The 16,988-nt window shown below is 42.4% G+C and overlaps 1 protein-coding gene across 1 annotated transcript in view; it reads left to right on the top strand.

The window, feature by feature from the left end:
* The first annotated feature begins 5,272 nt into the window (after window positions 1-5,272).
* The window catches only part of LOC125453520 (ankyrin repeat domain-containing protein 42-like), a 42,179-nt gene continuing 30,463 nt past the window's right edge, over window positions 5,273-16,988 (top strand). The window contains exons 1-3 of the mRNA XM_048533226.2: window positions 5,273-5,371; window positions 12,997-13,157; window positions 16,751-16,858. Coding sequence (XP_048389183.1) covers window positions 5,344-5,371; window positions 12,997-13,157; window positions 16,751-16,858 — 297 coding nt within the window. The 5' untranslated portion in view covers window positions 5,273-5,343. The remainder of the gene's footprint in view (window positions 5,372-12,996; window positions 13,158-16,750; window positions 16,859-16,988) is intronic.

The raw sequence follows: 16,988 nt of genomic DNA, 5'->3' as shown, positions 1-16,988 counted from the left end.
CCTCACTCTCCAGGGGAGTTGTACCAGAAGATTGGAGGGAGGCAAATGTTGTTCCTCTTTTCAAGAAAGGGAATAGGGAAATCCCTGGAAATTACAGACCAGTCAGTCTTACGTCTGTGGTCAGCAAGGTTTTGGAAAGAATTCTGAGGGATAGGATTTATGACTATTTGGAAAAGCATAGCATGATTAAAGGGAGTCAGCATGGCTTTGTGAGGGGCAGGTCATGCCTCACAAATCTTATTGAGTTCTTTGAGGAAGTCACGAGACGGGTTGACGAGGTTCGAGCAGTGGATGTGGTGTACATGGACTTCAGCAAGGCATTTGATAAGGTTCCCCGCGGCAGGCATAATTCATAAAGTCAGGAGGTATGGGATACAGGGTGATTTGGCTGTCTGGATTCAGAATTGGTTGGCTGACAGGAGGCAGAGAGTGGTTGTAGATGGTAAGTATTCTGCCTGGAGGTCAGTGCTGAGTGGTGTCCCGCAGGGCTCTGTTCTTGGGCCTCTGCTCTTTGTACTTTTTAATAAATGACTTGGATGAGGAGGTTGAGGGGTGGGTTAGTATGTTTGCTCATCACACAAAGGTTGGAGGTGCCGTTGATAGTATCGAGGGCTACTGTAGGCTTCAGTGAGACATTGACAGAATGCAGAGCTGGGCTGAGAAATGGCAGATGGAGTTCAACCTGGGTAAATGCGAAGTGATGCATTTTGGAAGGTCGAACTTAATTGCTGAATATAGGATTAAAGGCAGGATTCTCGGCAGTGTGGAGGAACAGCGGGATCTTGGTGTTCAAGTGCATAGCTCCCTCAAAATTGCCACCCAGGTGGATAAGGTTGTTAAGAAAGCATATGGTGTTTTGGCTTTCATTAACAGGGGGATCGAGTTTAAGAGCCGCGAGGTTATGCTGCAGCTCTACAAAACCCTGGTGAGACCACCCTTGGAATATTGTGTCCAGTTCTGGTTGCCCTATTATAGGAAAGATGTGGAGGCTTTGGAGAGGGTGCAAAGGAGGTTTAGCAGGATGCTGCCTGGACTGGAGGGCTTGTCTTACGAGGAGAGGTTGACTGAGCTCGGACTTTTCTCTCTGGAGAGAAGGAGGGAGAGAGGTGACCTGATCGGGGTGTACAAGGTAATGGACAGAGTCGATAGCCAGAGACTTTTCCCCAAGGCAGGATTGACTGCCACAAGGGGTCATAGTTTTAAGGTGTTAGGAGGAAGGTATAAAGGAGACGTCAGGGGGAGGTTCTTCACCCAGAGAGTTGTGAGCGCATAGAATAGTTTGCCAGTGGTAGTCGTGGAAGTGGAGTCATTAGTGACATCTAAGCGACTGCTGGACATGCACGTGGACAGCAGTGAATTGAGGGGAATATAGTTTAGGTTATTTTATTTTTGGATTAGGGTTATTCCATGGTACAACATCGTGGGCCGAAGGGCCTGTACTGTGCTGTACTTTTCTATGTTCTATGTTCTATAACCGATGTCAGTCTCACAGGTCTGTAGTTTCCAGGCTTCTCTTTGCAGACTTTCTTAATCAATGGCACAAAATTAGCCACCCTCTTGTCCTCCGGTACTTCACCCGTGTTTATAGATGCTACAAATATTGCTCCTAGGAGCCTGAAATTTCCTCCCAAACTCTCCACAACCTTCTAGGATATACTTGGTTAGGTCCTGGAGATTTATCTATTTCTTTGCTTTCTTAGACCTCCAGCACTTCTTCCTCTGTAATGTGAACTGTTTTCAAATCATCAATATTTATTTCCCTGAGTTCTCTAGTCTTCATTTCTTTCTCAACTGTAAAACCTAGCACATAATATGCATTTAATATCTCCTTTCAACACATTACTTTGCATGCGTCATACAGTTTTAGTTAGCTTTAGCAATTAGCTTTAATTTCTCTGTGTCTTGTTCAAAAGAATCATTGCAAGAATTTAATAATTAACAGGCAGTAATTTCTCTGATTTTGCACAAACCCATTCCCAACTGTATAAGACACACATTAGCTTTTTGAATGCTCTGAAAACAATGACACAGCTTGATAACCTAGCCGTTTGAGGTTTTGATTTTTCCAAAAAAAATTCTAAAAGGTTTACAGGTTTAAAAACTTAAAATTTAACAACGAAACACAAAAAGGTGGAAAGAAAATCTCATGAGGCAAGAGCAGCATTCTGCTAAGGAACACATTTTGTGGAGCTAGGACAGCACTCCAACTCTGGTTGAGTTGGCTGGTTTATCCCTTGGGTAATCCAGGCACTCAGTTCTGAAAGAGTTCTCTCACTTTACAGAATTTTACAGAATTCTTCACTTGCACTCCCCATGCAGATGGCCTAAGGGCCCTCCACTTCTTCCTGTCCTGCAGGCCCAACCAGTCCCCCTTCACTGACACCCTTGTCCGCTTAGCTGAACTCGTCCTCACCCTACAGACAAAGGGGGTACCTGCATGACGTGGAACGATTCCACTTCCGAAGCTACACTGGCTCTATGCTCCATCATTTCCTTATATGGATGACTGTATCGACGCCGCCTCGCGCTCCCACAAGGAGCTCAAACAGTTTATTCACTTCACTAACAACTTCCACCCCAACCTTAAGTTCACCTGGACCATCTCCAATACCTCTCTCTCCTTCCTGGGCCTCTCTGTTTCCATCTCTGGCAACCACCTAGAAACTGATATCCATTTCAAGCCTACTGACCCCACAGGCACCTAGAATACACCTCCTCTTACCCACTTTTCTGCAAAAATGCCACCCCCTATTCCCAATTCCTTCACCTCCGCCACATCTGTTCTCGAGATGAGGCATTCCACTCCCAGGCATCCAGATGTCCTCATTTTTCAAAGACCGCAACTTCCCCTCTACAGTGGTTGAAAACCCTCTCGATGGCATCTCTCACATTTCCCGCTACTCATCCTTCATACCCCTTCCTTGCAATAACAACAAAAACAGAACCCCATCATCGTTGAACGCATCATCCTCTGGCACTTCCACCACCTGCAATCTGACCCCACTACCAAAAACATTTTTCCCTCCCCACCCTTATCTGCCTTCTGGAGGGACCACTCTCTCCATGACTCCCTTGTCCACTCCACACTCCCTATCATCCCCACCACCCCTGGCACTTTTCCCTGCAACCACAGGAAGTACTTACTACACCTGCCCCTACAGTTCCCCCCTCACGCCCATCCCAGGCCCCAAGAAGACCTTCCACATCAAACAGATGTTCACCTGCACATCTGCTAATGTGATATACTGCATCCGCTGTTCCCGATGTGGCCTCCTCTACATCAGGGAAACCAAACGGAGGCTTGGAGACTACTTTGTGGAACACCTAGGGTGTTTCTCACACTATATTTCAGCCCCTCTGTTTGTAGCACTGTGTGTCTCGCAGTCTGTTTCTCACACTCTATTTCACCCCTCTGTTTCTCATAGTCTGTTTCAGCCCCTATGTTTCGTGTACACAGTTTCGTGACAAACGACTGCACCTCCCAGTCATGAACCACTTCAACTCCCCCTCCCACTCCTTGGACGACATGTCCATCCTGGGCCTCCTCCAGTACCACAACGATGCAACCCTAAGGTTGCAGGAACAGCAACTCATATTCTGCTTGGGAGTCCTGCAGCCCAATGGCATCAATGTGGACTTCACAAACTTCAAAATCTCCCCTCCCCCTGCTGCATCCCAGAACCAGCCCAGCTTGTCCCCGCCTCCCTTTCTCTGTGTGTCCTTTCTCCCACCTATCCACTCGTCCCATCTCAACCCTCACTCCCACCTCCTACCTACCAGCCTCAACCCCGCCTCCTTGACCTGTCCATCTTCCCTGGACTGACCAACCCCCACCCTAACTCCCCACCTACACTCACCTTTACTGGCTCCAACCCCACCTACTTGACCTGTCCATCTCCTTTCCACCAATCTGCTCCTTTATCCATCTTCCATCTACCTACCAATCTCTCCTTATTTATTTGAGTCCCCTTCTTTCCCCCATTTCTGAAGAAGGGTCCTGACCCGAAACATCAAACTTTCCTGCTCCTCTGATGCTGCTTGGCCTGCTGTGTTCATCCAGGTTCACCTGCCTTCTGGAGGGACCACTCTCTCCATGACTCCCTTGCTTCTCATATGAGTCTGGAACTGAAGTTGTACACTTTATCTGCAAAGTTTCCCTGGTATAGGTTCTCAGTCTCGCGAAGGTCTTAAACAAACATAAGAGTTGGAGTCCAGAGCAAATTTTTTTAAAGATTGGTTCTGCAATCACTGATGCAGCCACACCATTATCAACCTCCACTGGAACTGGGTGATCATTTAACCAGATATTTATTTTTAAAAAAACTGAAAGAACTGCAGATGCTGTAAAATCAGGAACAAAAACAGAAGCTGCTTCGACAACCTATAACGTCCCACAGCATTCTTTACCAACATTCTTCCACGATGTGGAGGTGCCAGTATTGGACTGGGACAGACAAGATCAGAAATCACATGACATCAGATTATAGTCCAACAGGTTTATTTGAAATCACAAGCTTGCGAAGTGCAGCCCCTTCCTCACAAAGACCTGTTTTACTATAACCTGGTGTTGTGTGATTCCTAACATTTTTCCAGTTCAGGCATACTGTAACCTGACTAACCTTCACCACTGAGATAATGGGAACTGCAGATGCTGCAGAATGCGAGATAACAAATTGTGGAGCTGGATGAACACTGCAGGCCAAGCAGCATCTTAGGAGCACAAAAGCTGACGTTTCAGGCCTAAACGCTTCACAGAAGAAGGATCTAGGCCCGAAACGTCAGCTTTCGTGCTCCTAAGATGCTGCTTGATCTTCATCCAGCTCCACAGTTTGTTATCCTTCACTACATGCTGAGCCTTCACGGTATTCCCCTAAAGATACGCGCTCAGATTGTAAACGCTCGCCCGCTCTTCAAGCTTTAGTTTATCGAACACTCTGCAGCCCACGTTACAAAGCACAAAACCCTGTGAATTTATTCCTTCAATCCTTGCAAACCTACAATGCGGCCAGTTTAAAATAATCCAACCCCTCTTCCTTCATGATCCCGAGGGTCCCTCTCAATGGGTTAGCTCGACAATCTCACAGATGTCGGCCGTCATTCACATTGTCTGTGCTCCATTCTCTGCTTTACCCTGAACCCGCTCCCTCTGTTAGAGTTCCCATCAACAGATCTTCCAGTAACTTGTTTCTCGGCAGTGCGGAAATGAAAGCAACTTGTTATTTTCAGTTCAAGTGACACCGGAAGTTTATTCCCGTTGCTAATGCAGTCGCCACCTTACTCCGCGTTGGGAGCTGTTACTGAACATTTAACCAGGTTTCACTGAAATTGAAGCAAGCTGCAGCGATGCCTACGGTCTCTGCAGCCGCCCTAGGTAATCCATAATTTGGAGTATTAGAACAAAGAGGGATCTTTAGAGGAACTGTATGTGAGCGGTAATATGAAATGGATGAAGAAATATACGTGTTCAAGGATTGGAATTTGTCCTGAATGTAGTTTGAGATTAGAAATATTACAGTTATCTTATGAGGAAAAAAAAATAAAAAAAAGTTTTAGACATAAAAGTACATCAAGATTACAATTAGAAGTTAGAGGCGTATCTTCCACTTAGCAGCTGAATTTGGATTGGAGAATGAATGAGAAGGAATTGTTAGCACTCTCAAGTAGCACACACAGCAAGATTGACCGCATTGCCTTCTGTAGGATTTTCGGAATTGTTTAATTTGTATTGAGTCGTTGGCACTTTCTTCCCCGGAGAGTGGTGGATGCTGCGTCATAAGTATTTGTTGAGAAAAGGTAGATTTTCTAGAAATAAAAATATTCTCCAGTTGACCTGTTCAGAGATGCTATTACACATCTCTGGAGCATGTGGGACTAGAACTCAGCCCTTCTGCTCCTACTTCTTATATTGGTAAAAAATAATATGAAAAATAAACTTTGTATTGAATGCAGATCTTTTTATACATATTTAACTAGGTATTTTTGTTTAAAATTATTAATGGAATTTAGTTAATAATCATAGCTATAATGATTTTGTTTACACTGATTTACTGCTGTTAGTCTGAATCCCTTGTATCTTTTACCTTTTGCAATAGGTGTTTATACAAATAGACCATAATTACAGAATACTAGAAAATTTATGTCACAGAAAGAGGCCACTTTGTTCATAGTGTGTGTGCGCTACCCAAAAAACAATCAGCCAGTTTAATCCAACTTTTTAGCATCTGGTCATTATTCTTGGAGGTTATAGGAATTCTAGTGCATATCCAGACACTTTTAAAATGATTTGAAGGCTTCTGCCATTGCTACTTTTACAAACAATGATTTCAAAACTCCTCCCAATGAGTAGGTGAAAAAAAATCCTTCATCTTTCCTCAGATCTTTCTTCTGATCACTGATCTCTCAGCTGTTGTAAATAGATACTTCCGAGCCAATTTATCCAAGCTCCTCATAATTCTGCACATTTCAATCAAGTTTCCTCTCATACTCCTTTGCTTCAAGGTGAACAACCTAGCCTTTCTAATCTTTCCTTATAGCTGCAATTTTCCACTACTGACATGTTCAGAAATCTCTTCTGTACCATCTCTAAAGCAATTACACCCTTTCTGTAAATAACCCAGAACTGCACTCAGTACTCAATATGTGGTTCAGACAGCTCCATTCTGTTATTTTTTATGCTTCAGCCAATGAATGAAAGATTCCTTACACCTTTGTAGCCACTTTATTGACAAGTCCTGATATTTTCAGAGATCTGTGGATATTTACTTCAAGACCTTTCACTTTCTCCCACTTTTCTGTATTCTGTCATTCATTGTATGTTCTTTCACCTTGTTTGACTTTCTGAAATGAAATATCTCACACTTTTCAGTGTTAAGTGGGCGAAATTGAACTGATTATACAGCAGTCAATCATGTTTCATTACTAAAGTAATTTGTAGGAGTTATCCCTGAATCCACCTATAGGTCTCTTGGGGGTATTCTGTGTGGAGGGGTATAGGCAATTTAGGAGGACCTCCTCCTGGGCCTGGCCAGGCTGGCTATAAGCAGGTCCAGGCAGCGGGCTGTGGAGGTGGTCATCTCTGCCAACTGTCTGCTCCTGTTCTGCAGCTGTGTTTGTGCTTGGGTGTCCTTGGACAATCAATGCTGTCAATATGTTTAGGGACAAGTGGGATACAGTGCCTTATTGCCCCCTCCAACTCCATTTTGTCCCTTCCTGCCCCTGCCCCTGACCCCCCAGCTCACCTTTGATGGTTCTCATTGCCCATAATGGGCTTTGCTTGTAAATACTCAGTTGGATACACAGGCTTTTTAACTCATGGTGGTTACTAGTTTGAAAAAAAAGCAAAAAAAGTCAGAATGATTTTAGTGGTGGGAAGGTGCTCATTTGTGTGTGATAACATTGAGTCATGCCCTCAGTGATTCTATCCCTACCCCTGGTCTGAGCGGCCTGTGTTCAATTTCCACTTGTTCCAGAGGTATATAACACCACCTCTGAACAGGTTGATTACAAAATAGGCTAAATTTAAAAAAATGAATGGTATTCTGATTGGAATGTCAACCTGGAAGGGGATTGTACTGTTGCTAATTAAATCCAGACTTGCAAACAGACTTCAATCCCCATTTAGGTGTGGTGGCCCAATTGTTAGCACCACTGCCTCAAAACACCAGAGCCCAGGTTTGAACCCACCTTCAGGTAAGCATTTGTATGGAGCTTGCATGTTCTTTTTGTGTCTCTGTGGGTTTCCCCCCACAGACTAGATGGATTGGCCATGCTAAATTGCTCCCCAGTGTCCAGGGATGTGTAGGCTAGATAAATGCAGGGTTACAGGGACAGAGTTGGGGTTGGGATGCTCTTTGGAGGATGGGTACAGACCTGATGGCCCAAATGGCTGCTGTTTGCATTGTAGGCACTCTGTGATAACAGTTTTGGGTAGAAGAATTTTTTTTTGTATGATTATTGGGGTACTGTAGTAGAATCTCTACTTCTGAGCTGGAATTTCTAGGTTCTCCTTCAGACATGTATAATTACATTCTTTAACAGTTTGGTTAGGATAATATCCCCAAGCCCACTGGAATTTGCTATTATTTCTTAATTCTTTAATTTCTTCTAAAGCCTTGATGTTGGATTCTGCAAATCCCTTTCATATCTTATAACAAATGTAGTCACATGCTCACAGGATATTGTCTCGCAGTGTGATTGTTCATTATTTCTAATTCATTACTCATCACTGTTGATCTTGTGTTTTGTTCTCCTAAAATGTATTGCATTTGACACAATTTTCTGGGACATTCTAGAAATTTAATATGAACTACATTACTGTTTCCAGTTTATGAAATTTAAAACTCCTATTATAACCAGAATGTTTCAATGCACATTTCCTGGATCTCCATTCTAATGCATGAATCACTACATTGCAATCATCTGAGGGTCTATAAATGACTCCCAGCAGAGCTTTGTATCCTGTATTTTTCTTCATTACTGTTCAATTTGTTTCTGTTCACCCTGTTTGGATTTTTTTTAAACTCTGTGGGTGTATTTGGTGCCTTTTAAAAAAGTATTAATGTGCCTATGTCATTGTTTTAATTTAGCAAAGCTTTCCAGATTATAACATAACAAAGTGTGAAGCTGGGGTTTTGGCCCGAAACGTCAGCTTTTGTGCTCCTGAGATGCTGCTTGGCCTGCTGTGTTCATCCAGCTTCACACTTTGTTATCTTGGATTCTCCAGCATCTGCAGTTCCCATTATCACAGATTATAACATAGGTTTGTTATTGGACAAATTTGATAGTAAGCCTCATAAGGGAATGGCTCATGAGATGGAATTCAAGAAGCATCCTAAAAATAGGATAGAGTGGCAGAAAGGTTTAGAGAGGAAGAAAACCTGAGGTTGTAGACCTGTTCACCAATCCAGTGGGTTTGGTTGCAAACGTTGTGTCACCCTGCTAGGTAACATGGTTAGTGCACTTCCGGTGAAGTGTTGGTGTTCTGTCCCGCTTGTTATTTATATGCGTCGGTTTGCTGGAGTGATTGGCATTACTTCCAGTTCTGTTTCACAGTGGTTTGTACACAGGGTCTGATTCAATGTGTTTGTTGAAGGAGTTTGAGTTTGAATACCAGGCCTCCCGGAGTTCGCTAGCTTGCCTCAGTTTGGCTTGTGCGATTATCGATGTGTTGTCCCAGTTAAATTCATATCTCTCATTGTCTGTGTGTAGTGAGACAAGTGAGAATTGGTCATGTTTTTTGGGTGGCTTGTTGTTGTTCATGTATCTGTATTGTCTGTTTTCTTCCTGTTTGGCGATGTGGTGTTTCTCACAGTTCTTGCATGGTATTTTGTATATTACAATGGTTTTGCTGTTTTGGGTATGGGATCCTTTACATTCATCGGTAGCTGTTGTAGGGTGGTTGTTGGTTTGTGGGCCACTCTGATACCTAGGGATCTGAGTAGTCTTGTGGCCATCTGTGAAATGCCCTTGATGAATAGTAGGGTGATTAGTGTGTCTGCTGGTGTTGTGTCTTCCTGTTGTGGTCTGTCTCGGAGGTTATGGCGGAATGTGCTTTTCGGGTATTCATTCCTTTTGAAGACTCCATATAGGCCCAGTATTCCAATCGGAACTCCATCAACAAACTCATTAAATTAGACCTTGTATACAAAGCAGTGAGAAACAAAATTGGAAGTAACACCAATCATCCCAGCAAACCAAGGCATGTAAATAAAAAGTGGGACAGAACACCAACGCTTCACTGGAGGCACTGTCAATGTTACCTAACGGGTGACACAGTGTTTGCAACCAACCTCACCAGCTCGGTGAGCGTGTCTATGACCTCATCCACAAGCAGAATTACAAATCTTCTCAAAAACTTTAAGGGAGAAAACCTGTCTGCCAACAGTGGAACGATTGGAAACTGTGATGCTTAAAAGGTCAGAATTGGAGAATTGCACATATCCCACAGGGATTTGAAAACAAGGATGAGGATTTTATTGCTGCTTAACAAATATACTGTCGGTCAGTGAGCATAGGGGTGATGGGAGAACCGGATTTTGGTGCAAGTTTGAACACAGGCAGGTCTGATATCTATAGTGGGTAGAACTTGGTAGTTTGAATGGGAAAAATTTGGTAACTTGAAAAACATGGATTAAAGTTTCAGCATCTGATGAGCTGAGGCAGGGCCAGTGTTAAGTAATACATGGAGATGAAAATTGGTTGTTGCAGAAATATTGTGAATAGGTAGTTAGAAGTTCATGTTTGAGTTAAATATTCCCTCCCTAATGGTGTTGTGGGTTCAACCCTCAGGACGTGAACTGCAGCAGTTCAAGAAAGCAGCTCACCACCACCTTCTCAAGAACAAGTGGGATGGGCAGTAAATGCTGGCCAGTCAGCGATGCCTGTATCCCAGAAATGAATTTTAAAATCGCTATGATGGCTATAGGTCACCTGGTTCGGCTTCAGAGAGTTGGCAGCGAGGGGAATGGACTAAACACACTGGCTTTGATTTTAATGGACAACAGGCAATTCTTTGACTTTAGTAAATAATCAAAGTGGCCTTTTAATGTGTTCTATTCACTCCAATTTCAAAGAAAGATGTGCTTGTCATATAGCACTGAACAAAAACTAAATTTCCTCATTACTTTATGGATAAAATCTGTGCAGAGGAAGATGGTTCCAGCTCATTCCACAACTTAAGCTGAGTTAGTTGCTTCAGGTTATGTGGGGAGCAAAGTAATTGTGTTTAGTATGCCATACACACAAGAAACAGCAAGGGTTCCAAGTTATATTTGTTAATGAGACTCTGCCTGGAAATGCATATGTGCTGATGAGGACAGGTTTACACTGATGTTTCAGGGAGAGAATAGCTAGGCAGAAAATATTATCTAAGCCCACAAATTGTCCACTTGGACGAGGTACCAGGGGATTGTCCACAATTATGGGATTGTAGAGAAACAATTAATTTGTGAATGAGAAAAAGCTCCTGAGCTGAATATTCAAATCTTGAATGTCGAACCACCTTGTTTTTTTTAAACTAATTGCAGGATGTTTGTTCTTCCCTGAATACAATATAAGAGTGTTTCCCAAACTTACATTGAAGGAATTCTCTTTAAAATGAACTAAAACTTTATAGTCTTCTGAACTAGATTATAATACTAAATAAAACCCATAACAAGAATGTGCTGCAGATAGAGTATTTTAATAATTCTTTTCAGAACAGTTTTTTCTTTGATTTTAAGAATGCAATACTTAAAGTATATTTACAGAGATAAAAACACTTCTGGCTTAGACAAGGTTGAATCATCTGCCAACCAGCAGTAGCCTTGCTAACTGTGGATCCACCAGGTTATTTTCCTGCTCCTCTCCACGTTGCTCACCCCACAATGTGTTTTTTCTGAGGTCTTTGCACTTTACTCCCATTTCACTGCTTGCTTGAAGCCTGCCTAACAATAAGGCTTTGTTGGTTACTTCTGATCACAGTGCTGTCCAACCTCAGAATCCTGGGTGACTGATTGTATCAGACATCCGTAAGGCTGCCCCTACTCAATGAAAGCTTTCTGATTATTTCACTTGAAAGGTGTGTGCAGAACCTCAATTTTGAGCACCTGTGATGAGCACTACTTGAGTACTTCGGGGTGGCACGGTGGCTCAGTGGTTAGCACGGCAGCCTCACAGCACCAGGGACCCAGGTTCAATTCCAGCCTTAGGGAACTGTCTGTGTGGAGTTTTCACATTCTCCCCGTGTCTGCATGGGTTTCGTCCGGGTGCTCCGGTTTCCTCCCACAGTCAAAGATGTGCAGGTTAGGTGGATTGGCCATGCTAAGTTGCCCGTAGTGTTCAGGGGTGTGTGGGTTAGAGGTGGATGGGTTTGGGTGGCATGTTCCAAAGGGCGGTGTGGACTTGTTGGGCCGAAGGGCCTGCTTCCACACTGTAGGGAATCTAATCTAAAGCGTAAATGCTAAAATGTCTAATGGGATTAAAATGCTATTATGATTTAAAAAAACATTTTTAATGGGATAGGGCTGTTGCTGGCTTGTCCAGCATTATTACCTATTCCTAATTGAAATTGTGAAAGTGGTGGTGGGCCATGTCCTTTAATTGCTGCAGTCCATATAGTATAGATACTCCCATTGTGCTGTTAGTGAGGGAATTCAGGATTTTGAGATAATAACGGGAAAGGAACGGTGATATAGATGGTGTGTGTCTTTAGGGGAAATTTGCAAGTGAGGGTGTCCCCGTGTATCAACTGCCCTTTGTCCTTGCGGTTGGCCAATGCCTCGGGTTTGAAAGTATAGTTGAAGAGCTGTGGTGAGTCACTGGTGTGTGTCGTGTCTGTGATACACACTATTGTCATTGTGTTTGTTGAAAGGAATGAATTTTTGAAGGTGGAGATTGAGGTGGCAATGAAGCAGGCTGCTTTGCCCTGGATGTTGTCAAACTTCTTGAGCATCTTTGGAACTGCATTCATCCAGGTAAGTGGAGATGTTCCAACACACTCCCCAATGTATGCCTTCACTACCTGCCATCATTTTGATGATCAAAAGTAGACTGGGGAGGCCAGGGAGTTGGAGTGGTTATTTGCCATGTTGGATTTGTCCTATGTTTTATTCACAAGACAATTTTCCACATTGTTGTGTAGATACCCGTGTTTAAATGTACATGTCCACCCCAGTCCAACACGTCCCCATCATTTTCTAATCTGAACAATGGTGTTAGGGCATATGGCCTTTGCATTGTCAACGATTTCAGCTTATTTTTGACATCATATAGAATGAATCAAATCGGTTGAAGTATAGTATCTATGACGATGGGAGCTTCAGAAGACTAAGCTGGATCAGCTCCTTGGGTCTTGTGACTGAAAATGAATGCAAATGCTTGAGGCTTGTCTTTTGCATTGATGTGCTGGGTTCCCCATCATTGAGGATGGGCATATTTGTGGAGCCACTACCTCCAATTAGTTGTTTAATTGCCAATAATTTGTGCATTCATTGTTTGAAATTGTTTTTTGTTTGACAGCTACAAGGAAGAAGTCTTTTGCCAGTCTTCATGATGCAGTGAAAGCCAGTGATGTGAAGGAGCTTGAGCTGATGGTAAAAAATGGAGCCAGCATTAATGAAGTTGATCCCATTCACAAATTCACTCCACTGCAATGGGCAGTACACTCGGATAGTTTAGAGGTGAAGAGCTATTTCTGTTGTCAAAATGAAAGCATCTTGATAATTTCAGCAGATTGTGCATCCTAAATTTTGTCACTGAATTGTATGTAACAGCTAGCAGTTGAGTTTTCCAGTGTCAGTATTGACAGCTAAAGAGCTGTTGGATTGAGTGGATCTGTGTTTTATCATCATTGCCTCTCAGCCAGGACAAGCAGGATTGCAATCCTGGTCCCCCAGTTAAACCAACCTTGATGTACCTCCCTGCAATATGTTAGTGGTTTGTGTGCTCATTATCAAATCTCTCCCTCCACATTTGATTTTACACTCCTCTCCTGCAAGCCAATCTATTAACAACATATGAATTAGAGGCAGAATTGTGTTATTTGGACTTTCAAGCCTGCTGTACTAATCAATAAGATCATAGCTGATTTGTTTGTGTTACAAATTCCACATTTTCAGATAACCTTGATTAACCCTGATTCTCCCGCCTAAGAAATATCTATCTACGTCTGCTTTAAAAGATGTAAACAATGCTGCTCTCACTGTCTTCTGAGGCACTGCCTGCTGAAGTTGCACAACACACTTTGGTGGGGGGGAACAGATCCCCCTCTCTTTGACCCAAAAGTGTGACCCATAACTTTAAAACAGTGTCCCTTTGATCTGGAGTCCCTCACAAGAGAAAACTACCTTTCCATTTCCACTTTGTCAGGACCATTCAGGATTTTGGACACTTCAGTCAAATCACCCTTCACGCTTCAAATCTTCAGCTTTTCCAATCTTTTCTCATCTTTCCTCATTCATTCCTGGTATAGGTCAAGTAAATCTCCACTGACCTGCTTCCAGTGCATTTATATCTTGCCTTGAATAAGGAAATGAAAACTGCACGCAGTATTTGAGATGTGATCTCACTAATACCGTGTATAATCAAAACATTACAACCTCACTTTTATGTTATGTTCCTCTTTTAATAAAAGATAATAACCTATCAGTCTTCTTGCTGTACCTGCATGCTAACTTTTCATTACATCTGCTGTTTCTTTATTATTTATTATTAATTCCCCATTCTCACCAACACTTACTTTACTTATGAGACAAAAATAGAAATTGCTGGAAAGGTCAGCAGACCTGGTAGTATCTGTGGAGAGAGATCAGAATTGATGTTTCAGGTCAAGTGACCTTTCCTCTGAACTGGGAACAAGTCTGCGTCTAAGTTTAGTCCCACTCTTCTCCCCTGTAAAATTCAGCCATGTTATGATTGCTGCTACTTCAAGGTAACTTTGCTGCTGGGTCATTAACTAATCCTGTCACATGACCAAATATAATTTACCTCTCCTTTGCTCAGTTATAGAAAGTGCCGCTTTAAGAAACTGTCTCAAACATTCTATGAACTCCTACCTATGAACCCCAACCACCCTATCAAAATGAGGCATATAAATAACAAGCGGGACAGAACACTGACGCTTTACCAGAGGCACACTGATGGTGTTACCTAGCAGGGTGATAAAACATCTGCAGTTAAACACGCTGGCTCGGCAAGCAAGTCTACAACCTCAAAAGCATCTTAGATTAGGAGTGTTATTCCTCTGCCTTTACCTATATTCCTATTTTCCTTGAATGCTATATTGTCCTTAATTTTCTAGACCCAATCATTGTCAATCTTGCTGGTATGTTCTTAATATATTTGCTCTGTCCCTTCCTGCCCTTCTGTGATCTTCATTTTTCAAATTAATATTTCACTGACTTAACTTGGCTCTATGCCTTGATTTGCTTGATTCTCCCTGCATTCAGTTTAAAGTCCACTTCCCTAGTGATGTGGCTTGCAAGAACACAAGTGCCAGCATGGTTCAGATGTAGATCATCCCATCAGTGGTGCTTCCACCTTCCCCAGTGTTAATGTCAGTGCCTCAAGGCTGAAACCCACTTCTGCTACATGAGTCTCTAAGCCATACATTGACTTTTAAAATTTTATTTATATAATGCCAATTTGCATGTGACTCCGGTAGCAATCCAGAGATTATTAGATTTGAGATTCCGCTTTTTAATTTAGCACCTAACTTCTCACAGTCCCTCAGCAGAACTTTTTTCCCGTGTTGTTGATACCAGCCATCAGATCCTCCTCTTCCCACTGCATGTTCTACTTCAGCCCAGAGGTGACATTCCAAACCCTAATACAGCAATCTGGACTCATGCATTTAAGGAGAACAGTACCAACCCCTCACACTGTATTGCCCCCTACTACCACTGCATTTATTTTTGCCTGTCCTCTTGCAAGGCTTTCTGTACCACAGTGCCATAGCCAGGTAGCTCATAAACCTTTGCAACCTTCAACCTCTTTCAAACAAGCTGCAAAAACGTCAAAGCTGTTAGACAATTGCAAAAAAACTCTTGTCTTCCTGCCTTCTAGACCCCCTAATCTGCTTAACTTGCAGTCACACTTTCCTGTCCCTGACAATTGACCAAATCAAAAAAGTTATCCTAAGAAGTATGTCTCCTGGAGTAAAGCGTCCAGGCAAATTTACCTTTTTTTTCCTCTTCAGTCAACTGTTCTCCCTCTCTTTGAGCACCCCACTCACCATACACCCAATTCCCACCTCAACCAATCCTTGGCACTGTGTTTCTGGCAGGACCTCTGATCCCTTCCCTACCCTCCAGTAAAAAAATTGGGGGCAAACAATCAGAAACCAATTTTATGGCAGAGATTATAAAAGAAAACGTGTGCAAATCTCCAAGAGTAGAGATGTGAGAAAGATATCAGGCGGGCAGAAATAACTGAAGAGTCAGACCTAAACCCACAACATGGGATTAGAAACAGGGGTCACAGTCTAAGGATACGGATAAGCCATTTAGGATTAAGGCAAGAAGAAACTTTTCTACCGAGCGTGGTGAGTCTATGGAAATTTCTGCCCCAGAAAGTGGATGAAGCCAAAACATCGAATGTTTTCAAGAATGAGTTAGATATACTTCTAAGAGCTAAGGGGATCGAAGAGTGTGAGGAGAAAGCAGGAGCAGGAACTGAGATGGGTGATCAGCCATGATCATATTAAATGACAGAACAGATACAAAGGGCTAAATGGCCTAAGGTAACAAGGTGTAGAGCTGGAGGAACACAGCAGGCCAAGCAGCGTCAGAGGAGCAGGAAAGCTGATGTTTCGGATCTGCACCCTATTACCACTATTGTCAGCCTACAACTTGCAATTAAACTGGAACCAAAGCTGAAGCTGCACTTTACTCATTCTCATTCTCTGTGGTATCTCCTGTTTTCGCCGAATTTCTTAATCAATCATGTTACAGTATGTAGGTAATTGCTTGCTTTACATATGCCAGCATGTGTACACCATGAGATTGAAGTGGATTGATGATTATAGGGACAAGACTCAGCCATCTTATCTGTTCATTTTGAAAAAACAAATCTACCTTTAATATATATTTGGAATATTCAAGGATCAACAATATTCTTAATTTCAGTTTTAATTTCAGGATTAATTGTTAAATGGTACGAATTTAAATAATCAGGCAATTATTTATTATCAGCTTTAAGATAAAATTTAAAATATGTTCTAATCTTATTTAATTTGAAAGAGGCAGATACTTACAGTTCAGTTTCCATGTTACAGTGCCTGCATTGGTTGCTCTGGCACGGTGCTGATCTGACAGATGTAACTTCCAGGGGCTGGACAGCAGCACACATTGCAGCCATCAGGGGTCACGATGCCTGTATGCAGGTAAATTAACTTTATTTTTGTGTTGTTCTGTCCCAAAATAAATATTTTGATCGGTGTAAAGTTTTTTAAAAAATTAAGTTTTGTCTCAAGCATGCAGCTTATGAATTTTACTGACAAGCTATAGTTTGGA

This window comes from Stegostoma tigrinum, chromosome 6 (genome assembly GCF_030684315.1).
Source record: "Stegostoma tigrinum isolate sSteTig4 chromosome 6, sSteTig4.hap1, whole genome shotgun sequence".
Classification (NCBI taxonomy): Eukaryota; Metazoa; Chordata; class Chondrichthyes; order Orectolobiformes; family Stegostomatidae; genus Stegostoma; species Stegostoma tigrinum.
The sequence above is the reverse complement of the archived record's forward strand: the minus strand, read 5'-3'. Positions and strand labels throughout refer to the sequence as shown.